Below are 25,678 nucleotides of genomic sequence, written 5' to 3'. Positions count from 1 at the left end.
CAGGGGTCCCATAAGGAAAACAGAAAGGACCCAAGAAAATATTTGAAGAGATTATAGTCGAAAATTTCCCTAACATGGGAAAGGAAACAGCCACCCAAGTCCAGGAAGCGCAGACAGTCCCAGGCAGGCTAAACCCAAGGAGAAACACACCGAGACACATAGTAACCAAATTGGCAAAAATTAAAGACAAAGAAAAATTATTAAAAGCAACAAGGGAAAAACAACAAATAACATACAAGGGAACTCCCATAAGGTTAACAGCTGATTTCTCAGCAGAAACTCTACAAGCCAGAAGGGAGTGGCATGATGCATTTAAAGTGATGAAAGGGAAGAACCTACAACCAAGATTACTCTACCCAGAAAGGATCTCATTCAGATTTGATGGAGAAATCAAAAGCTTTACAGACAAGCAAAAGCTAAGAGAATTCAGCACCACCAAACCAGCTCTACAACAAACGTTAAAGGAACTTCTCTAAGTGGGAAACACAAGAGAAGAAAAGGACCTACAACAACAAACCCAAAACAATTAAGAAAATGGTAACAGGAACATACATATTGATAATTACCTTAAACGTGAATGGATTAAATGCTCCAGCCAAAAGACACAAGCTCGCTGAATGGATATAAAAATAAGACACATATATATGCTGTCTAAAAAGTAACCCACTTCAGACCTAAGGACACATACAGACTGAAAGTGAGGGGATGGAAAAAAGAAAAAAAGCAAAAGAAAGCTGGAGTAGCAATACTCATATCAGATAAAATAGACTTTAAAATAAAGAATGTTACAAAAGACAAAGAAGGACACTACATACTGATCAAGGGATCAATCCAAGAAGAATATATAACAATTAAAAATATATATGCCCCCAACATAGGAGCACCTCAATACGTAAGGCAAATGCTAACAGCTATAAAAGAGAAAATCGACAGTAACACAATAAGAGTGGGGGACTTTAACACCTCACTTACACCAATGGACAGATCATACAAACAGAATATTAATAAGGAAAGAGAAGCTTTAAATGACACAATAGACCAGATAGATTTAATTGATATTTATAGGACATTCCATCCAAAAACAGTTTACACTTTCTTCTCAAGTGCACACAGAACATTCTCCAGGATAGATCACATCTTGGGTTGCAAATCAAGCCTCAGTAAATTTAAGAAAATTGAAATCATATCAAGCATCTTTTCTGACCACAGCGCTATGAGATTAGAAATGAATTACAGGGAAAAAAACGTAAAAAACACAAACACATGGAGGCTAAACACTACGTTACTAAATAACCAAGAGATCACTGAAGAAATCAAAGTGGAAATCAAAAAATACCTAGAGACAAATGACAATGAAAACACAACAAGCCAAAACCTATGGGATGCAGCAAAAGCAGTTCTAAGAGGGAAGTTTATTGCTATACAAGCCTACCTCAAGAAACAAGAAAAATCTCAAATAAACAATCTAACCTTACACCTAAAGGAACGAGAAGAAGAGCAAACAAAACCCAAAGTTAGCAGAAGGAAAGAAATCATAAAGATCAGAGCAGAAATAAATGAAATAGAAACAAAGAAAACAATAGCAAAGATCAATAAAACTAAAAGCTAGTTCTTTGAGAAGATAAACAAAATTGATAAACCTTTAGCCAGACTCATCAAGTAAAAAAGGGAGAGGACTCAAATCAGTAAAATTAGAAATGAAAAAGGAGAAGTTACAATGGACACCACAGAAATACAAAGCATCCTAAGACACTACCACAAGAAACTCTATACCAATAAAATGGACAACCTGGAAGAAATGGACAAATTCTCAGAAAGGTATAACCTTCCAAGACTGAACCAGGAAGACATAGAAAATATGAACAGACTGATGACAAGTAATGAAGTTGAAACTGTGATTAAAAATCTTCCAACAAACAAAAGTCCAGAACCAGATGGCTTCACAGGTGAATTCTATCAAACATTTAGACAACAGCTTCTCAAACTCTTCCAAAAAACTGCAGAGGAAGGAACACTCCCAAACTCATTCTACGAGGCCAACATCACTGATACCAAAACCAGACAGATAGTACAAAAAAAGAAAATTACAGACCAATACTACTGGTGAATACAGATGCAAAAATCCTCAAAAAAATACTAACAAACAGAATCCAACAACACATTAAAAGGATCATACAGCATGATCAAGTGGGATTTATCCCAGGGATGCAAGGATTCTTCAATATATGCAAATCAATCAATGTGATACACCATATTAACAAATTGAAGAATAAAAACCATATGATCATCTCAATAGAAGCAGAAAAAGCTTTTGACAAAACTCAACACCCATTCATGATAAAACCTCTCCAGAAAGTGGGCACAGAGGGACCCTACCTCAACATAATAAAGGCCACATACGACAAACCCACAGCAAACATCATTCTCAATGGTGGGATGAATTGGGATTGACATATATACACTAACACGTATAAAATAGGTAACTAATAAGAACCTGCTATATAAAAAAATAAAATAAAATTCAAAAAAATTTTAAAAACTTATTATATAGCTAAAGTAATCAAGACTGTGGTTCTGGCTGAGAGACAGACACATAAATCAATGGAACGGAACAAAATAGCCAGAAATAGACCCACAAAAATATAGCCAATTAATATTTGACAAAGGGTGGAAAGAGATTCAATAGAGGAAATATAGTCTCTTCAATAAATGGTGCTGAAACAACTGGATATCCAAAGACAAAAACATGAACCTCAACCTAAACCTTATAACTTTCACAAAAATTAAGATAGATCATAGATTTAAAATTTTTAATGTAAAACTATAAAATCTTCAGAAGAAAAGAGAATAAATATTCAGGGCTTAGGATTTAATGAAGTTCTTAGGCTTGATACCAAAAGTATGATCGATTAAAAATTTGATAAATTAGACTTCATCAAAATTTTAAACTTTTGCTTTGTGAAAGAACCTGTTGGGAGAATGAAAAGACAAGCTACAGATTGGGAGAACATATTTGCAAATCACTTATCTAACCAAGGAGAATACATAAGAAACTCTCCAAACTCAACAGTAAAAAAAAAATCCAATTAGAAAACAGGCCAAAGGCATGAAAAAACATTTTCTCAAAGTGGATATAGAGATGGCACATAAGCACATGAAAACATGTTCAACATCATTATCCATTAGGGAAATGCAAGTTAAAACCACAATGAGATATTACTACACATCTATTAGAAAAGCTAAAATATCCATAACAAATGGTGATGATACCGAAATGCTGGTGAGGATTCAGAGAAACTGAATCATTCATACATTTCTGATTAAAGAAGGCACCAATAATGGAAATACATTCATGTTCATGCATTGGAACACTGAATACTGTTAAGCTGTCAATACCACACAAAACAATCTACAGATTCAATAATAATCTCCATCACAATTCCAGTAGCTTTTATATATATATATATATATTTTAATTTTTATTGGGGCATAATTGATTTACAATGTTGTGTTAGTTTCAGGTGTACAGCAAAGTGAATCTGGTATACAAATACACATATCCACTCTTTTTTTTAGATTCTTTTCCCTTATAGGCCATTACAGAGTATTGAGTAGAGTTCCCTGTGCTATACAGTAGGTCCTTATTAGTTATCTATTTTATATATAGTAGTGTATATGTGTCAATCTCCATCTTCCAATTTATCCCTCCCGTCCACTCCAGAAACTTTTTTTGAAGAAACAGAAAAATCCATCCTAAAATTCACAGTAATCTCAAGGAACCCAGAATAGACAAAACAATATTGAAAAAGAAGGATAAAGCTGGAGGACACACTTCCTGATTTTAAAAGTTATTACAAAGCTAACCATAACAGTTTGGTACTGGCATAAAGACAGACATATAGAACAGGGGTCCCCAACCCCCGGGCTGTGGACCGGTAAGCGTCCGCACCCTGTTAGGAACCCAGCCACAGAGCAGGAGGTGAGTGGCGGGCGAGCGAGCAAAGCGTCACCTGCAGCTCCTCATCGCTCACATTAATTACCCCCTGAACCATCCACCCCACCCCTGGTCCGTGGAAAAACTGTCTTCCACGAAACCTGTCCGTGGTGCCAGAAAGGTTGGGGACCACTGATTATAGAACAATGGAATAGAATAGAGAACCCAGTAATAAACTCTTTTAGTGACTGGCTTATTTCACTTACTATAATGTGCTCATGGTCAAATGATTTTTGACAAGGGTACCAGGATTGAGAAAGGAGAGTTTTTTCAACAAATGGTTTTGGGAAAACTGTATAGTCACATGCAAATTAAAAAAAAAAATTCAAACTCTGACTTTACACCATATACAAAACTTAACTCAGAATAAAGACCTAAATGTAAACCTAAAACTATAAAATTTTTAGAAGAAAACATATGGGAAAAGCTTCATGACATTGGAGTTGGCAATGATTTTTTGTCATTTTCCAATGACACCAAAAGCACAGATGACAAATGGAAAGATACATAAATTAGACTTCATCAAAATTAAAAACTTATGTTCATTAAAGGACACAATTAACAGAGTGAAAAAATAACCCACAGAATGGGAGAAAATATTTGCAAATCATATATCTATTAAGAGGCTAATATCCAGAATACATAAAGAACCTCTGTAACTCAACAACGACAAACAACTCAAAATGGGCAAAGAACATGAATAGACATTTCTCCAGAGAAGATACATAAATGGCCAATAAGCACATGAAAAGATAAAAGATGTTCAATATCACTAATCATCAGGGAAATGCAAATCAAAACCACAACGAGGTATTACTGCCACACAAATTAACATGGCTACTATCAAAAAAGCAGAAAATATAAAGTTTAGCAAGGATGAGGAGAAATCAGAACCTTTGTGCACCATTGGTGGGAATGTAAAATATTGCAGTTGCTGAGGAAAACAGCACAGTGATCCTCAAAAAATTAAACACAGAATTACCATATGATCCAGCAATTCCACTTCTGGGTATACACCGCAAAGAAATGAAAGCAAGACTCAAAGAGATATTTGTACACCCATGTTCATAGCAGCATTATTTGCAATAGTCAAAAGGCAGAAGCAACCCAAGTGTCTATGGACACAGATAAACTGCGGTATATACATACAATGGAATATCATTCAATCTTAAAAAGGACAGGAAATTCTGACATACGCTAAAACATGGATGAACTTTAAGGACATTATAATAAGTGAAATAAGCCAGTCACAAAAGGACAAATGTTATATGATTCCGTTTTTATGAGGTACCTACAACAGCCAAATTCACAGACAGAAAGTAGAATGATGGTTGCCACGGGCCAGAGGGAAGGAGTGGGGAGTTACTGTTTAATAGGTACCAGAGTTTCAGTTTTGCAAGATGAAGAGTTCTGTGGATAGATACTGGTGAATGTAGCACAACAATGTGAAAGTACTTAATACTACTAAATTGTACACTTAAAACAGTTAAGATGGTAAATTTTATGTGTATTTTACCATAATTTAAAACATTTTAAGTTAAAAGAAGCCAATGTGATGTAAAACAGAAAGAACAGAGAGGGAGAACTCTTCTTATGTAAAAGAGATTAAAGAATAATAAGGCAATGCAATTTATGAACCTTAATTCGATTTAAACAAACAAACAAGCAAACAAAAACCCAGGGAAACATCTATGAGACATCTGAGGAAATTTGAATATGCCTTGGATAATAGGTAATAATTATATTATATATTATTATAATATTATTATCTATTATCCAGGGCATATTCAAATTGACTATTAATTTTCTTAGCTGAGATAATATTATGGTGGTTACGAAGTAGAATGTCCTTTTTCTTTGCAGAGTCATGAGGCAGTACTTAGGAGCAAAGTGTCATCATACCTGCAAATTGAAAAACGTTTAACAGAAAAGAAGAATGAAAAGAAAAGAAAAAGTAAAGACAATGCACATAAGGTAAAAGTTAAAATTGGTGAATCTAAGCGACGGGTACAGAGTATTCATTGTACTATTCTTTCAGCTTTTCTGTATTATTCAAACATTTTCATAATAAAAATTGGGGGCTGGAGGTAAGGAGGACATGTGGAGTAACTCAGTAACTACTTTGGAAGTAGCAGAATTTAAGCCGCAAAATGATTAAGATTAAAACTTCTTTCCCTGGGAAATGGTTGCCTGTCCCTCCCCACTTTCTCATGTTTAATATAAGATTCATTTTGCAATCATTCTCTACACGACAAATATTTTATTAAGTTGGTCCTTTGGTCCATTGCCCAACCCTAGCTGACTACCAAAGTTACCAAGAGCTCTTGGGCTTTCAAACTTAGAATCAGCCAGTGACAAAAAGCATTAACAGGTCATGTGACCAGGAAACAAACAGCTCCCCAACTACTGCAGTGGGAAGCCAAGACAATACTGAAGACAGGAGCAAAAAGAGGATTTTTTTCCCTGCAAGTATTTTGGGAAATAAATAAAGTGAAAAGTAAAACAAAGTGAAAGCATATAAAACGTAGAAAGACCTTCCTCTTCCCAGAGTAAAACATTATCATAGTATTTTCTTGTCAAATGGGTAGAACTAAATTTAGTTCTTTTTTCCTTTGAATATTTTCTTGCTTCCCAAATTTAATTTTTAACCAGAACATAGCCTATTGTTTGTCACTGAACCATTAAACTTTTCACTTACTGAAATAGCTACCTATTAAAAAACACCTGGTAAGTATAAAGAAAACCACAATCACTCATATTTCCAGCACCCAGAATTAACCTACGTTAGTGCCTTTTTGAATTATGTAAAATATTAATTTATCATCCTTTTTTATTTAAAAAAATGGAATATGACATATAAAACTAAAGTCTTCACTGTTCCCCACCTCCGGAGGTCACCATTATGAGTTTGTTGTGTATCCACCCACTCTTTTTTTCCTTTTTTTCAATAGAAACTTTCAAACACACACCAAGCCCAGCAACAGCACTGCCCTGTAGCTTCCAGGTCTACCTGAGCACAGCTGGCACAGCCTGGGTAGATGGCCTGTGGTCACCCACGACTTTACAAAGTTCCTCCTTTAGAATACCTGTAGACTCAACAGACCCAGTAATATTGTTTATATCAAACATGCTGCTTGTATACTATACTTTATTTCTCACTTTCCTTGGATTCAGGCTCAAAATCTAGACATGACAGATGACAAGACGAAAACAAGACCCAAAGAGAAGCAGTTTGCCCAAGATCACAAGGCTGAGTAAAGATTAACAGCCCCAGGACCTGAGTGACCAGGCACCCTGACTCTGAACTTCTCCTGATATACCTCACTGATTTCCTGACAATAAAGTTAGCCTCAGATACAATATTTCTGAATTCTAAACAATCATCTCTGTTCTCCCCATCTTCCATTTTATACATAATAGTTAATTCACTGCTCATTGCTTTTATAACAATTACTGTATACATAGCCAGGTATATTTTCTTGTTTGTTTGTGTTTTATTATCCTGGTTCCCTGGAAATGAAGGAGAAAATTTGCAAATTTTATTTCTGCCTGTTTTTCCTCCATAATTTATGCTTTTTGATTTTCAAAATTAAACAATTAAAACATGAATAATTCTCCTTATATTCTACATGCTTTGTGCTTTGAATGTTTTACAAAGTGAATCCTCATACCAATCTGAATCACTTCATCTTATAAAACTGTTGTGAACAATCTGATGTGAATCTCTCAGTAACACATAGTTTGGGTGAGTTTTTTGGGGAGAGAGTTGTTTTACATAAAATCATAATAACAACATATGTAACTGCTCTGCAACGTGCTTTTTTCACTTAACATTGTACCTTAAGATCTTTCCAAGCTAGTAAATAGAATGCAACCTCATTTTTAAAACTGTTGTACTATGTTCTTTTGTTTTTATTTAACCAGACACTATAATTGAACATTCAGGATTTTTATTATTTTTGCAAATAGCAAACAATGCTTCATTGAACAACCTTATATAGCCATCTTTGGCATAAGTACTAAAGTTTCTGCAAGGTAGAGACTAGCAGTGCCAGGTTAAGAGGTATCTGCATTTAAAACTTTGATAGCTCTTGCCAAATTGTCTTCTTAAAACGTTCACCTACAATATACCAGAGTACCTGTTTCCCCATAACTTCTAAACCATGTGTGGTTAGAATTTTCATTGTTATACAGTTGTCCCTTGTTATCCATGGAGGATTGGTTCCAGGACCCCCACAGATACCAAAATCTGCAGATGCTCAAGTCCCTTATATAAAATGGCATAGTATTTGCATATAACCTATGCACATCCTCCGGTACACTTTAAATCATCTCTAGGGACCTCCCCGGCAGTCCAGTGGTTAAGACTCTGGCTTCCAATGCAGGGGGTGCGGGTTCGATCCCTGGTTGGGGAACTAAGATCCTACATGCCACACGATGCAGCCAAAAATAAAAAAAAAAATCATCTCTAGATTACTTATACCTAATATAAATGCTAAGTGAACAGTTGTAAATACAGTGTAAATGCTATATAAATAGTTGCTTGTGTGCAGCAAATTCAAGTTTTGCTTTCTGGAACTTTCTCAAATTAAAAATATATATATATATATATTTTTCATTTATTTATTTATTTTTGGCTGCGTTGGGTCTCTGTTGCTGCAACTGGGCTTTCTCTAGTTGCGGCGAATGGGGGCTACTCTTTGTTGTGGTGCGCGGGCTTCTGATTGCGGTGGCCTCTCCCGTTGTGGAGCACGGGCTCTAGGTGTGCGGGCTTCAGTAGTTGTGGCACATGGGCTCAGTAGTTGTGGCTCACAGGCTCTAGAGTGCAGGCTCAGTAGCTGTGGCGCACGGGCTTAGTCGATCCGTGGCATGTGGGATCTTCCTGGACCAGGGCTCGAACCCGTGTCTCCTGCATTGGCAGGCAGATTCTTAATTGCTGCGCCACCAGGGAAGCCCAAAAAATACATTTTTGATTGGGGTGGTTGAATCCATGGATGCAGAACCTGTGGATGTGAAGGGCTGGCTGTAATATTGTTTTATTTAGGAGTTTTGCATTTGTAGTTCTCCTTTGTACTCTTCTAGTCAAACACCAGCATTATGCCAGCATGAGAGAACAAATGGGAAAGCTTTCTGAGGTATATACTTCACTTAGCATGCTTTCCATTTTCATTTCCCTTGGTAACATACACTGTGCCCCTTCTCTGCCACAGCATCCAATCATGACTCACCCAGAGGCAAGCCAGGTCAGCTGGAGTCCTTTCCAGGGATTTCCTATTTTAGAGGTAGAAGAGAAATGGCCTCTAGGGTCACAGTGCAGGAAGAATGTGGATTTTGGGCTATATAGATAGAGGCAACTATTTTGATAGCAGAGTCTTGGTTCCAGTTCCTGAGGCCCTAGTTCTTACAGGTCTTCCTACAAGTCTATCTCCCCACTATTCCTTCCAGCCAAGTAAGCCAATACATTCACTCCCTTTTTTACTTTAATTTATTGAGTTGGGTTTCTGTCACTTGAAACAGAGAGTATTCTTCCTATTATGAAATCAATCCCAGGAAATGTTTAGGGTTGAAGCATACCAATGTCTGTAACTTACTTTGAAAAGCATTAAAACATAGGATGAATTGATGGATGGAGAGCAGGATGACTATATGATAAGGCAAACAGAGCAAATACATTAAGCAGAGAATCTAGGTATGAATATACATGAATGTCCACTGAACAATTCTTTCAACCTTTCTGTACTTCCAAACAGTTTTCATAATAAAATATTGGGGGGAAAATCAACAGCAGGAGTAATACAACATATTATTATATCAGCATTAATCCAGACTTCAGATACTGATTACAAGGAGCTACTGCAGGACTGCTAAGAAAAGGGTTTAAGGACTTAAGAAAGCTGGCCCTGCATTAAAGTGGCAACTATTTATTCCCTCCATAAAACAGACTTGGAAGAAAGCCAAGAAGGCAGGATGTGTCTCAAGTCAATAAATGTCCTTTCCCACTGATGTCCTTTCTGGAGCAACAATTTGCAATGGAAAAAGCAAAGGCAACATTACTGCTGTCATAACCAATACATGGTTAACCAGTGACCATAAAGTGACTCAAACTGAAGGGATACACACACACACACACACACACACACGACTGAGAAATGTGTTGGCATCATTTAACTATTCGATGACTTGAATTTTCTCCCAGCATTTTCATGTAGCTCATCACAGCCATTAGTAATCCTAAGCAATATAACTTTCAATCCACACAGGTACCTCTCTGTGGTAGAGACAAACAGGTGCCTAATCCATATCCATTCTCCCCCCCCCCTTTTTTTTTTTTTACTAATATTGGGTTGGCCAAAAAGTGCCTTCGGTTTTTAAGTAAAAATAAAAACATTTTTCATTTTTGCCAAGAACTTTACTGAAAAACACAGTCACCATTTCGTTCCACTACCTTCTGTCATTTTTCAGGCAACTTCATAATTCCATCTTCCCAAAACTTTTTATCTTTTTGAGCAAAGGTTCCCGGTGTCTTTTACAGTCTTCCAGGGAACTGAAATTTTTTCCATTAACAGAATTTTGTAAAGACCAAAATAAATGGAAATCTGAAGGTGCAATGTCTGGTGAATACGGTGGATGAATCAGAACTTCCCACCCAAGCTGTAACAGTTTTTGCCTGGTCATCAAAGAAACATGTGGTCTTGCGTTATCCTGATGGAAGATTATGCATTTTCTGTTGACTAATTCCGGATGCTTTTTGTCGAGTGCTGCTTTCAGTTGGTCTAACTGGGAGCAGTATATGTTGGAATTAATCGTTTGATTTTCCGGAAGGAGCTCATAATAGAGGACTCCCTTCTAACCCCACCTTATACACAACATCACCTGCTTTGGATGAAGACCGGCCTTTGGTGTGGCTGGTGGTGGTTCATTTTGCTTGCCCCACGATCTCTTCCATTCCACATTATTGTACAGTATCCACTTTTCATCACCCATCACAATTTGTTTTAAAAACAGAATGTTTTCGTTATGTTTAAGTAGAGAATCGCATGCAGAAATACAGTCAAGAAGATTTTTTTCACTTAACTTGTGTGGGACCCAATCAAAGCGACGAACATAACCAAGCTGGTGCAAATGATTTTCAACGCTTGATTTGGATAACGCTTGATTTGGATATTTTGAATATGTCAGCTATCTCCCGCGTGGTATGATGTTGACTGTTCTCAGTTAAAGTCCTGATTTGATTGCTATCAACTTCAACTGGTCTACCTGACCGTGGAGCATTGTCCAGCGAGAAATCTCCAGCAGGAAACTTCACAAACCACTTTTGACACATTTGATCAGTCACAGCACCTTCTCCATACACTGCACATATCTTTTTTTGCGTTTCAGTTGCATTTTCACCTTTCTTGAAATAATAAAGCATAATATGCTGAAAATGTTGCTTTTTTTCTTCCATCTTCAATTTTAAAGTGGCTACACAAAAATTCACCAATTTTGATACATTTTTAATTTTTTACTTATTTAAATAAAATTATTTATTTATTTATTTATTTACCTATGGGTGCGTTGGGTCTTCATTGCTGTGCACGGGCTTTCTTTAGTTGCGGCGAGCAGCGGCTACTCTTCGTTGAGGTGCACAGGCTTCTCATTGCAGTGGCTTCTCTTGTTGTGGAGCACGGGCTCTAGGCGCGCGGGCTTCAGTAGTTGTGGCACACGGGCTTAGCTGCTCCGCGGCATGTGGGATCTTCCGGGACCAGGGCTCAAACCCGTGTCCCCTGCACTGGCAGGTGGATTCTTAACCACTGCACCACCAGGGAAGTCCTGATAAGTTTTTTTTTTAAATGCATGCTGATATGACAGCTGTCATAACACAATCTAACAAAATTGTTTCGAATAAGTTAAAGACAACTAAGCACTACTAGAGCCACTTAAGGAAAAAACCAAACGAACCTTTTGGCCAACCCAATAGTATCCCAATTTTATTTGGAGCAGCAATTGGCACAGCTCCTTTGCTTCTAGAGCTGACCAATGAGACATGCAAAAGCCATCAGGTGGAGGCTTCTGGGAAAGTTTTCTGAAGGGAAAGAACTGACTCAACTAGGAAAGCTGCCGCTTTTCTTTCCCCTTCTTGCCTGACAGACCGGATAGCTAGAGTTCCTGCAGCCATTTTGTGACCATGAAGCTATGGAGAAAATGGAATCCATTTGCTAAATACAAACACAGAAGAGGCCTGGTTCCCTGATGACTTCATACCAGGCCTAGCCTGCCCTCCTCTAGACAGACATCTTTTGCAAGAGAGAGTAAACCTCAAAGTTAAGTCATTATTGTTAAGCATCTTCTACCAGCTGCCAAACATGGTTCCTAACTGACAGGTCACCTTATCTAAAATGGTTAAAACTTGTACCCAATTGCAATTCATGTCTATGCATATTTCACAAATTGGGGTATATAAGACTCTCTACAAACTAAATCTGAGAACTTCAGAAAATGCTACCCACCACAAATGAAAAATGTTATTTCAAAGTCTGTCACTATGCTCCACTGTAACAATATATTATTTCCCATTTTATTCCTTTTCTCCAGATTTCTCTGAGCATTTCCACACACAATCTGCTCTTTGTAAAGTCAGTTTCACAGGTCTTCATTCAAAAGGCATCCACAAGTACTTTCCCTCACCTCTTTGACTATCAAAAGCATGCCAAATATAAATGCACTGTGGAATCCTGGATTGGATCTTGGAATAGAAAAAAGACATTAGTGGAAAGACTGGGCAAATAAAGTCTGGAGTAATAAGCTCCAAATAAAAACAAATGTACTAAGTAAACAAAGTTTACCTAGTAAACTAATGTATGGTACAAATATTAATTTCTTATTTTTCATAAATGCACCATGTTAACATTAGAGGAAGCAGAGTGAAGGCCATATAGGAACACTATGTACCATATGTACAAATCATCTATAAACCTAATATTATTTCAAACAAGTTGAAAGCAAAAAGCATGCCAAATTAGCTAACTTTCCCTCGAACTAGGGTTCAAAATCACAGAAAACAGTTTTAAATACCCAAGTAGCAAACTCTGCTTTTTCTTTTCTTTTTAATTTCAGGGCAAAGCAGTATTTAAGCTGTGGAACTCTTGAGGGCATCTGCATCTCATCTACTCCCCCTCTCCAAAAATTAGAACATGACAGAAGAGCCCAAGAGCTAGGAAACACTGTTACAATACTGTGCACTATTAATGCAACTATACTCACTAAATAAGAGTCCTCAGAACACAGTCATCCCAGACATATGTGAAAATGCAGACAGGGGCATCCCCTGCTTTTCAAAGTTCGCTTTTACATAAGACCTACCTGTTTTCACTAACTGAAAGAAATCTGAAGAGGGTTTTTGCTTCTATGAAAAAAGGTGAAAAACAAAGATAGCCAGCATCTGTTTTGCAGTGGAGCAATGAGAGTGGCACTGCCAAGCTCCTTCCCTGGTAACTACACTCAGCATAACAGCAACAAGCCTCCATAGCTTTGAACTGTGTCTGTGAGCATCTGTGCTTTATCCTGATTTATTTTGTGCCTCTGTTAGCAAGATGTGTTCTAAGGTAATTGCTCCTTCGCTTTAGGCTGTTTCACCTTACAAAAGGTTTCCTAAGAAGGCTCTACTTTCTGACAGCAGGGGGAAACCCATACTTAGACCCCCACCCTGGGTCAGAAATAAGGCCATAAAAACGTAACTAAGCAAACCCTTTTTACTTCTATAGCACCAAACCAAGCCTCCCTGGCCAGCATCCAAGCAAGTATAGTGAAGGTGAAACTTCACATTTTCAGACACACAAGGTCATAGTCTTACTCTGTATTTTGAGTTTTCTTAAGGCAGGTACAATTACCACTTCTGTAGATCTGTAAACCCAAAAGAGAACCACGGGTATTGGTACCTGACCAATAAACATCACCTGAAGAGATAACCTGCCTCTGTGAGGCTTTACGTAAGCGCTCTCTATAGAAAATCACTATGGTGACCCACCTTCCCACCATCTAGCTTACAACTGTGATTATTCATTCTCTGAACACCCATAGCCCACAGTTTCACCTGTAATTATTCTTTATTCATTCAATAAATAATTAGTGCAAGCAGTGTTTCATAATAGCTAACAACAGCAGTTCACATTTAGTGAGTACTGACTATGTGCCAGACACTGACCTAAGCACTAGGGCAAGCAATATGGGAAATGGCAATAAAAAATGGTCCCAGCCCGGGGCTTCCCTGGTGGCGCAGTGGTTAGGAATCCGCCTGCCAGTGCAGGGGACATGGGTTTGAGCCCTGGTCCGGGAAGATCCCACATGCCACGAAGCAACTAAGCCCGTGAGCCACAACTACTGAGCCCACGTGCCACAACCACTGAAACCCGCGTGCCTAGAGCCTGTGCTCCGCAACAAGAGAAGCCACCACAATGAGAAGCCCGCACACCGCAACGAAGAGCAGCCCCTGCTCGCCGCAACTAGAGAAAGCCCGCATGCAGCAACGAAGACCCAATGCAGCCATAAATAAATAAATAATTTTTTTTTTTTTTTTTAAAAAAAGGTTCCAGCCCTTTGGTAATTTCCAGAAGCAACAAAGGTCCTTCCTTATGAGTCCCTTCACAAGAAAAAAATCCCACCTATACATGGTATAGAAGAACTCCAGCACAGGAACTCTTCGGTCAGAATTTTTTGCTAGAGCACACGCCACCCAGTGAGTTCTTAATAAAGGGCACGTGGAAAGTCAAACTATGAGACTTCGCATGTGTGAAATGTCTTTATTGTTCCCTCACACCTGCCTGAGAGTTTGGCTGGATACAGAATTCTGAGTGGGAACCCATTTTCTTTTAGAAGGCACTCCTTGCTCCATTATCTTCTAGTGCCCATTCTTGCTACAATCTAATGATTCATGACTCTATGTGATTTGTAGATATTCTTTTGTCTTCATAGTGCTCAAAAATTTCATGATGTGGGGACTTCCCTGGTGGCGCAGTGGTTAAGAATCCTCCTGCCAATGCAGGGGACACGGATTTGAGCCCTGGTCCAGGAAGATCCCGCATGCCACAGAGCAACTAAGCCCATGCGCCACAACTACTGAGCCTGTGCTCTAGAGCCTGCGAGCCACAACTACTGAAGCATGAGCACCTAGAGCCCGTGCTCCACAATAAGAGAAGCCACCACAATGAGAAGCCAGTGCACCACAACAAAGAGTAGCCCCCGCTGGCTGCAACCAGAGAAAGCCCACGTGTAGCAACGAAGACCCAATGCAGCCAAAAATAAACAAATAAAAAATAAATTTCTAAAAAAAAAAAAAATTTCATGATGATGTGCCTTGGCATGGATATTTTTAAATTAATTGTGCTGGATTCTTGGAGGGTCCTTTTAATCTAGAAACACACCTTTGTTTGTGAGAAACTGTATTTTATTTTGGATGATTTCTTCATGCCAACAAACAATAACCACCCACTATCCCTCCTTGTTACAGACATCTACAAACCTGTAGGTCATTCAGTCCTCCACATTCCCTCAAGATTTAGCTTCTGGATCATTGTCTCTTTGCTATTACTACTCCCATCTTAATTCATGATGATCTCAATATGCACTGAGATAACCCTTCCACTATCCTTACCTCTCAGTTCCTTTACTCCTATTTTCCAATTACATCCTCTATCCTACCTCAGCCACTCCCTCCCACAGTGCCCACATCCAAGCAGCTCAACACAGCTGAAGGGGAAGCATTCAACCATGCTAACTGGGTCTCACCCACCTTAAATTTATGACCACAAATGCCAAATGGGCACCTGGTGCCCTAAAATATTTCCTTATTCAACTCATTTTTTCCCACTCTCTTGGATGAATTTTACACCTTCTTTCTCCTCAAACTTCCAACACCTCCCCCACTCTTCATTTTTAGCTAAAGACCTTCCTTCTTATTTAACTGAGAATATGGAAGTAATCAGAAGAGAACGTTCACTCTGTCCCACTATCAAGCTACCAATTCACCAGTATTTGGGTCAATATAATCACCACAGATGAACTGTCCATGTAGCTATCGAGCTTAAGGTCAACATATCCATTTATATCCTAGACGCCATTCCCTCTCATCTACTCAAGGACTTCACCCCTGCAATTGTCCCTTCTCTCTCTTTAATCATCAATTTGTCTCTCTGTACTCCACCATTCCCATTAACTTACAAATATGCTATCTGCCCACCTAAAAACAAAAACAACTCTAACACTTCGTGCCCTTCCAGTCACAGCCCTATTACTCTGCTCTCCCTAATAAAAATCCTTGAAACAACATCACTGTGACTATCTATACTCACTGTCTTCAACTCCTCTTCTATATCCTCTTGAACCCACTGCACCAAAACTGTTCTTGTCAAGGTCGCCAATGACCTCCACATTACCAAATCTAATAGTCTATTCTTGCATTTATCATTTGATTATCCTTGATTCTTCCCCTATCTCAGAGGTAGGAAACCATTTACCCTCAGAATTTGGAAGACATTGCTACACTGCCTTTTTTACATGGGATATCCCAGGGCTTGGATGTTGGTCCTCCTCTCTATCTACATTTACTCCCTGGGTCTCTATCTAGTCTCATAGCTTTAAAAAAAAATTTTGGAGTCACCAGTATTATGGGTGGTATTTCCAGTTTCAATCTCTCTCCTGAACTACAGACTAATATATCCAACTGCTAATCCAATTTCTCCACTTGGCTATCTATTAGGAAACTCAAATGAACAAGGCCAAAATTGAACTCTATTTTCTCCACAAATCTGCTCTTATTCCAATGTTCCCAATATCAGTAAATGGCAACTCCATTCTTCCAACTGCTGAGCCCCAAACTGACTATGCTTTCTTACATTATTGTTCCTTCAGCCCTATTTCCTCCCCAATACTTATTTCTCACCACACTGTATTATGATTTTTACCTCTCTCCACTTACAAAGGAGCTCTTGAAGGGCAGAGGCCTGCCTTACTGCTCTGAATCCACAGTACCTAGCACAGTGTATGTTGGATTATTTGCATAAAGAGGCAGTGAAATTTAAACTGTTAAACAAGTCCTGAGCAGGATCAGATTCCTCTGCAGGAAAAGATCTGAAGTAGGAAAGCATATTTCAACTATTTCCACTGGTTCCTTAGTACAAGTAAAGATAGTTATTTGGTAATAACTCCAAAATCTCGGTGGCTTGAAACAAAGGCTTACTTCTTGCTCACTCTACGTGTCAAACATAGGTCACCTGGAAGCTTGCTCTGGTTCCCAGACTGAGACTAGCCACCATCTGGAGCACCAACAATCACCAAAACAGAGGGAAAGAGTGGCAAATTACACACCAGAAGTTTTTACCATGAAGGGATGCACATCATTCCTGTGCACATTTCACTGACCAAAAGCAACTAACAATGCCATATCCATCTTCAAGGGTGCAAGCAAGTACAATGGTACCACATGCCCAGGAGACAGAAACCAAAGATATTTGATGGACAGCACTGATGACCACCGTATCATTAAAAAGAAGCTTCTACATCTAAGCAACAATATTTTAACTCCTGATCTCTACTGCTCATCTGTGAAAATGAACTCCATTGCTAGAAAAGAACCACTCACCTGCAAAGTACTATCTATGCGTCTTTAGGAATGTAGCTTCACCAGTTAGGCCCGCCTCTTTCATCACTCAGGTGTCAGAGTGCAGCAAAGAAGCCAAATATGGGTGACAGGAAAGTGCTGAGCACAAACCTTCTAGAAACGTTCAACGTCAAAATCTGGGAAAGGCTTGACTGAATGAGTAAGAAAAGCACGTTTAGTTAAAAACGGCAGGGAAAGGAGGGAAACTTTCACAGAATTTCTTTTACCAAAGGTATACAACCTCCAGGCCTTGGGGTTCCTTGCACTACCCTATGTCTGAAGACTAACAAGTTTCACTCAAACCACGTGATGGAAAATTCGGAGTTTGAGTATGATTAGTAAAGTTAGCCAACATTGATCTAACATAAAAACACTACTTACAAAAAAAAAAATGTATACTGACATGCTACCAGAAGCAAGGAAGGAAGCAGTTATTTTAGAGATGGATTTTATTCAGAAGCTCTTTTTTCCCTAAAAGTCTCAAGGACTCCAGACTTCAAAGCTCAAGATGATATGGGATGAACCCCAAGTCTACATAGACCCTGGATTTAAAGTGTGGCTGCTTCAAGTTCTAAAGTATCCTGTGCAGTTTCTATTTTATTCAAAGTTTAAATACTTTCTAACATTGAAACTGGCTGCCAGAAACGTTAGGACAGACTGGAGATGGTTACCACAAGCTGCTAAACACTTGGAACTGTAAAGCCCACTGAAATTCCACTGAAGAGCAGAACAGGAGTCCAAATATGTCACCTAATGTCACCTGCCAAATCAGAAGCAAATTAGGGCTCCCAAACGCAACCAAGGGTATCTAGTCCCACCTCCCCATCCTATATTTATTCAACCAACATGTGTTAATAGCTGGGGTGGAAGAAGGAATGTCAGTAAGTAAGAGAGGGACTGGATTTTAAGATTTAGTTCTTGTTCTCCATGAATCTGGTGGAGTTAAAACAATAAAAACAAAACAAAGAAAAAAAAGATTTGAGAGCAAAAATTCCAAAATACAATGCCTTAAATACCATAACAAGGATACAGGAAAGACCATTCTCACATGTAAGTTGACAACCTTCTTTCAAGGAAACAACACCGTATTTGCTTTGTTAAGTAGCTAGAATAAAGAAAAAGCAAACAAAACAAATAAAAACCCTCTTCTGGTTTAATGACAGTTTAGCAGAACCAAAGCCCATTTCTCTCTCTTCCTCCCTTCCTCTCAATGGTCTCTGCTACAACCCCTCCATCATTCCAACCTCCACACTCCACTGGCGGCCCCAAACCAGCTCCATCACGAATAATACCGAGACTATCAAGGTCAGCCCCAAAGGCACAGGAAGCAGACAGCAGAAAAAAAATCTTCATATATCGAAAGGGGGCGGGGACCCTCCCTATAATGAGGCACCCGGGGGCTCTATCTCTAGGCTCTGAGGCCTGGGATCCGCAGCTTTCGGGGATTCTGGCCCCTTTTTCCTTATCCAGGCCCCTAATGACCTCCACCTGTCCTCAACCTGAGCTCTCCATCGTGGAGTGAGGGAGAGGCTCGGGCTGGGGCAGGGGGAGGTGGGGAAACGCGAAACAGGGAAGATGCTGTCCGTGTGGGTGTTTCTAGGGGGCGGGAGGGGAGTACTCTCTAGGGAAGGCACAGTGAGAGGGAAAGGCTCTAAAGGAGACCTACTGTAGGGGAGCATGAGAGGTAAGCCATTTCGAGGGAAACCCATTTAGGGGTTCTGTAAGGGGCGCTATTGTGAGGGGACGTCTCCATAGATGGCCATTTCTGGGGGAAATATCCTATGGGGAAGGCAAGTGAATTAATCATACAGAAAGCACTGTGGAGGTTCTCGATAGGCAAATCTTTCCGGGGGGAAATGTTCTATGGGGTTGGGGATGTTATAATAGGGGGTCTTCACAGAGGAACCATTGTGGGAGCCTCTGCACCGAGAGCCGCTCCTCGGGAAACGTTCGTCAGGGAACCGTTCAGGAAAAAACCGTCCGCAAGGAAGCCATATCGGGCCACGCCCTTCGGCGGGAGGCGTCTCCAGACCCCAACAGCCCGCAACCGCCTGCCCGCCCGCCCGCCCCTCTGCGGCCTCGGCCCCGCGTACCTGACGGAGGGCGACCCGCGGCCAGGGCCGCCGGGGGACCGTGCGCGGGGCAGCCCCAGCCGGTGTGGGGGGCACACGTCCATGGCTGCGAGCGGCTGAGGAGGACAGCGCCGCTGCGAGGGTCACTCAGGCCTGCGGGGCGTCTCCGGGCCCGCTTCGGCCGGGCGGGGCGGCTGGGCGTGCCGGGTGGGCGGGGGGCGCGGTGCGCGGGGGCACGTAGGGGGCGGGGGCACGTAGGGGGGTGGGGGTGGGGGCGGAGCCGGACGCCTGCAAAGAGCGCGGATGGGGGCAAGCGCACGGCTGCGGGTCGAGTCTTCCTTAAGCTTCGAGGCGGCCGGGTTGGACGTTGGGATCGTGGGTCCCCAGAGTGAAAGCTACCGCGCCGCCGCTCTGCCCTGCCTTCAGGCTTCGCATCGTGGAGTGGGACTCTGCGGCGCCCCCAGCCACGCACACGGGCGCGCCCGGGGGCGGGGCCTCGTTCCACCCCGCCCAGTCCACTTCGGCCTCCAGCAAAGCCTTCTGCTGCCGCAGCAGGTCCCTGGCGCGGAGATCTGAACCGCCCTGGTGCTCGGCTTTCGTGTCCCGGTCTCCCAGGCCGGTTCCTTGCTGCTGTTTCCTCACCTGCTGCTAGTCAATTGTGCACCCTCCCTTCAAACATTCAGCCGATTTCTAGCCGACCTATGGTTAGCGGTGCGCGCCCAGCCTTGCGCAGACGTTAGGGGCTCACAGGGGCCCAGGGGATGCCTGCGCTTTACAGTTCAGATTCTGACTCGACCCGTTTCCGACTGCAGGGCCGTATGCAAGAAACCCAATCCCAGCGAGCGTCAATCTTCTGTGTAATTGACAGTTTCCAGGCATCCTGTATATATAGGACGTATTTAATGATTTTGTCCTGCGTCGTATATTGACTTTGTCAGGATGCCTTAAATGTCCTGTATTTATCTTTTTATAATCAATTAAAACCTATTAGAGCTATTTTTCCGCCACAGTAATTGGTGCTTAAATCACTAACTGAAAATCCTACTTTTACAAATAAACGATCTGTACAGTGTCTACGGTGTCTCCAGCGAGTTTAGCTGAGGGAAGACCAAAAGAAGGAACTAGAAATTAAAAGTACTTATTTTTCATATTCAAGAAAGGAAAAGACTTTTTTCCTCAAGTTCTAAGTCCTGATCAAGTAACCACCATTATTTAGAGATAACTTCACATCAGTACACAGGCTCTACAAACCAGCCAATCAGCGACAGCCTCACTCCAGTGGCTTCTGAAAATCAGCCAGTCAACAACAGCTTCACTCCGGTAGCTAGGCTTCTGAAAGTTCGTAAATCAACGACAGTCCAGAGCTTCTGAAAGTCAGCCAATCATTGACAGCTCCACGCTTCTAGACAACAACCAATCAGCAAGTGCCTCACTCCAGGGACCAGGCTTCTGATAGTTAGCAGGTACTCAGCTTCCTTACTCCAGTAACCACACTAAAAAAGCTGGAAGCCCGTCAATCGCTGGACGCTCACGCTTCTGAAATACTGCCAGTCCCTGAACGCTAGCTGCCCAAAACATTGGATTGGGTTGGCCAAAAAGTTCGTTCGGGTTTTCCGTAAGATGATACAGAAAACCCCGAACGAACTTTTTGGCCAGCCCATATTGGCTCAGCTCCGACTTTGTTAAGGGAGACTGTTCCTTACAGGTACAGCTCTCCTTTGCAGGCAGACTAGATATTCACCTTTGAGTTCAATTTGCTTTTCGTAAAATCAAGTTAGCAACCCTTTCACGACTCAACTCCCACCTTACCGTTAGATATGAATTTGGGCTTATGACAGATGCAATGATGCAGCCATGAGATTTATTAAATACAACTTTTTCAGTTCTTGCGTTGGTCGCTATTACCAATTTTTCTCTTTTATAATTCAATGGGTGTATTCACAAAGTTGTGTGATCACCACCACAGTCATTTTAGAACATTTTCAGCACGCCCAAAAGAAACCCTATACCTTTTAGTAGTCATTCCCCCATTGCTTCCCAACCATCCCAGCCATAGGCAACCACTAATCTACCTTTCTCTCTCTCTCTCTTCCCGCCCCCCTTCTATGGATTTGCCAATTCTGAACGTTTCACATAAATGGAATCATACAGTATGTGGTCCTTTGTTACTGACATTTCATTTAGCATAATGTTTGCAAGGTTCAAACGTGTTGTAGGATGTACAAGGATTTCATTTTTTATGGTTGAATAATATTCTATTGCATGGTTATCTCACATATTTCTTATCCATTTATCAGGTGATGAACATTTGTGTTGCTTCCACTTTTTTACTTTTTTTTTTTTTTAGCTAATGGTGCTGTGAACATTAGTGTACAAGTTCTCCTGTGGACACATGTTTTCAAGTCTCTTGGGTATATAACTTAGGAGTGGAATTGCTGGGTAACTCTATCTTTTGAGGAACTTCCAAACTGTTTTCCAAAGCAGTTGTACCATTCACAGTCCCACCAGCAATGTATGAGAGTTCCAGTTTCTCCACCTCCTTATCAACACTTACTATCTGTCTTTTTGTTCATAGCCATCCTAGTAGCTGTGAAGTGGTATCTCACTCTGGCTTTGATTTGCACTTCCCTGACAGCTAATGATGTTGAGCATCTTTTCCTATACTTACTAGCCATTTTTATGTTTTTTTGGAGAAATGTCTGTTCAGATCTTTTGCCCATTTTTAAATTGGGTTGTCTTTTTATTAAGTTGTAATAGTTCTTTATATAGCCTAAATACAAGTCCCTTATCAGGTATACAATTTGCAAAAATTTTCTCGCACTCTGTGGGTTGTCTTTTCACATCCTTGATAGTGTCCTATGAAGCACACAATTTTAAGTTTTGATGGTATCCAATTTATTTTTTTCTTTTGTTGCTTGTGCTTTTGGTGTCATATGTAAGAAACCATTGCCTAATCCAGGGATTTACCCCTACATTTTCTTCTAAGAGTTTAGTAGTTTTGGCTCTTACATATAGGTATTTAATCCATTTGAGTTAAATTTTGTATTTGATATGAGGTAGAAGTTCAGCTTCATTCTTTTGCATGTGGCTATCCAGTTGTCTCAGCACCATTTCTTTTCCCATTAAGTTGTCTTGGCACCCTCGTTGAAAATAAATTGTTACCTCGTTTTTATTTGCTATATTTGGACCCCTAAATGCCAAAATACAAGTGTGAATTTCATGATACATTTTCTGAATTAAATGAGGAAAATTCCCTTTGAAGCTCTTTGTGCAGTATGCAAGTGTTCATTCAGTATTGAAAATGGTGGAAAGTCAGATATAACCCAGCATCTACTAACAGCTAAGAGTAAAAGATGCGTGATTTCTTCAACTTGTATCAAAGAAAGTGATAAAATAAAATTTTGATTAAAAGAAAGCTAGATGAAGAACATAAAATAATCACAGCAGAAGTTGTAACAGTCTCCCACATTGTATATTGTCATCAGTCTTTCAGCTCAAATGACTCTTTGAATGTACTGCTACCAGCAGGATTTTCTAATTCCAAAACTGGAAGCAAAATGTCAAATGCCAGGACAAAGCCTACTGCAATAATTAAAAATGTAATAACTCTATTTACTATTGCAGTGATTATCAAAGCCCTAAATGCCTCATCTTTTTATGGATGCAAGTAATGACAAAGCAGAAAAATTTGCTTGTGCAATACCCTTCTTGTGAAAAGGCTCACTTGTAAGGTTATTTTAAGTAAAGACTCTTCCAGATCAGACTTCAGAAAGAAGAGCAAATTTTTGCAGAGACTCTCTTATTGACTTAGGAGTTAACGAAGAAAATTGTACTGCTTTTGGTGGCGATGATACCAATACAAATGTTGGTAGATGTTCGCATAAAAGTGCAGACATTGTTTATTCAAAGTTGAAGTAAAGCACGAATGGTTCTTCGGAAGCCGTTTGGCTATCTGGCTCATATTCTGCATGGTGCTGCTCATACAACATCTGATGTCTTTCCTGTTGACTTTGATGTAATTGTCATGAAATTGTTCTCTTAAGCGCCAACTGAACAACTGAGGAATTTTTGTGATTTTGTTGGCATTCAGTACTGTTCATTTCTCTTGCATTCAGAAACTTGTTAGCTTGCTGTAATAAATGGAGAATCCTCAGTTCATTTGAAGTACTGAATCATACTTTAATCCTAAAGAAAATGCCCCTCAAATTCTTACTGACTTTAAGGGAAACTTAGTTACCTCTTGTTCATAGTTTATAATACCTCTTTAGCAATAGATTATGCAAAGTGAAAGAAGAGAAACCAGTATTGTTGAAGCACTCCATTGCTTAAGAGAACTGTAAAGTACACTAAAGAATGGTTTTTTTAACATCTTTATTGGAGTATAATTGCTTTACAATGGTGTGTTAGTTTCTGCTTGATAACAAAGTGAATCAACTATACATATACATATATCCCCATATCTCCTCCCTCTTGCATCTCCCTCTCACCCTCCCTATCCCACCCCTCTAGGTGGTCACAAAGCACTGAGCTGATCTCCCTGTGCTATGCGGCTGCTTCCCACTAGCTCTCTATTTTACAGTTAACAGTGTACATATGTCCATGCCACTCTCTCACTTCGTCCCAGCTTACCCTTCCCACTCTCCATGTCCTCAAGTCCATTCTCTACGTCTGTGTCTTTATTCCTGTCCTGCCCCTAGGTTCTTCAGAACCATTTTTTTTTTTTTAGATTCCATATATATGTGTTAGCATACGGTACTTGTTTTTCTCTTTCTGACTTACTTCACTCTGTATGACAGACTCTAGGTCCATCCACCTCACTACAAATAACTCAATTTCATTTCTTTTTATGGCTGGGTAATATTCCATTGTATATATGTGCCACATCTTCTTTATCCATTCATCTGTCGATGGACACTTAAGTTGCTTCCATGTCCTGACTACTGTAAATAGAGCTGCAATGAACAATATGGTACATGACTCTTTTTGAATTATGGTTTTCTTAGGGTATATGCCCAGTAGTGGGGTTGCTGGGTCGTATGGTAGTTCTATTTTTCATGACTACCTTTTGAAATGGATTTCATCTCATGAAGAATTTGAAACTTGTACAAGAACTAAATACTCTTCCAGCATGGTAACCAGTGGAATCATCGTGTGTAGTGTTGAAGAAGAAAGGAAGAAAAATTGATGACAATGTTCTTTTTCTGTTACTGGATAATATTTTTTAAAGTTATTGATCAGGGGCTTCCCTGGTGGTGCAGTGGGTGAGAATCCGCCTGCCCACGCAGGGGACGTGGGTTCGAGCCCTGGTGCGGGAAGATCCCGCATGCCACGGAGCAACTAAGCCCGTGCGCCACAACTACTGAGCCTGTACTCTAGGGCCCATGAGCCACAACTACTGAGACTGCGTGCCACAACTACTGGAGCCCGTGCTCCACAACGAGAGAAGCCACCACAATGAGAAGTCCGCACACTGCAACAAAGAGTAGCCCCTGCTCGCCACAACTAGAAAAAGCCCGCGCGCAGCAATGAAGACCCAATACAGCCAAAAATAAATAAATTTATAAAAAATAAAAAAAGTTATTGATCAAGAGATGCAACATAATACTGAAAAATAAAAAACCATCTTATTCCATGAAAGATGGTATTTGCTTCAACAAGCCATATTTGAAGAGCAATTTTCAGGGTTGTTAACTTTATCCTAGTATATGTTCAGTATATTGGTTCATAATACTAATGTTGAGTATATTTTCCCATTAATGAATGTTCAATAGACAAAAGAACTAAAGAAGTTAGATGTGACCACTGTAGAGCTATGATACAAAGAAAATGAACATAGACTGTGTCTGCAAGGAATTTTGTAAGCAAATACCACAAAACAAGGAATTATTGAAAAGAACCAAATGATCAGAAGAATATAATTACAAAAATGTATAATTTAGATACTTATAATTTATTTTCTATGAATAACAAATACTTTTA

General features: G+C 40.0%; 1 protein-coding gene across 4 annotated transcripts in view; it reads right to left on the bottom strand.

Moving 5' to 3' along the window:
- Positions 1 to 19,907, bottom strand: part of DNAAF9 (dynein axonemal assembly factor 9) — a 148,242-nt gene extending 128,335 nt beyond the window's left edge. For 3 of the 4 annotated variants that reach the window (XM_057528941.1, XM_057528942.1, XM_057528944.1), the window contains exons 1-2: positions 19,721 to 19,907; positions 18,676 to 18,732 (exon numbers count right to left, since the gene is read on the bottom strand). In XM_057528941.1, coding sequence (XP_057384924.1) covers positions 18,676 to 18,732; positions 19,721 to 19,803 — 140 coding nt within the window. In that variant the 5' untranslated portion in view covers positions 19,804 to 19,907. The remainder of the gene's footprint in view (positions 1 to 18,675; positions 18,733 to 19,720) is intronic. The other variant, XM_057528943.1, reaches the window with a different exon arrangement.
- Between the last annotated feature and the right edge of the window lie 5,771 nt (positions 19,908 to 25,678).

Source organism: Balaenoptera acutorostrata, chromosome 15 (genome assembly GCF_949987535.1).
Source record: "Balaenoptera acutorostrata chromosome 15, mBalAcu1.1, whole genome shotgun sequence".
Lineage (NCBI taxonomy): Eukaryota > Metazoa > Chordata > Mammalia > Artiodactyla > Balaenopteridae > Balaenoptera > Balaenoptera acutorostrata.
This window is presented reverse-complemented; position numbering and strand designations above follow the sequence as displayed.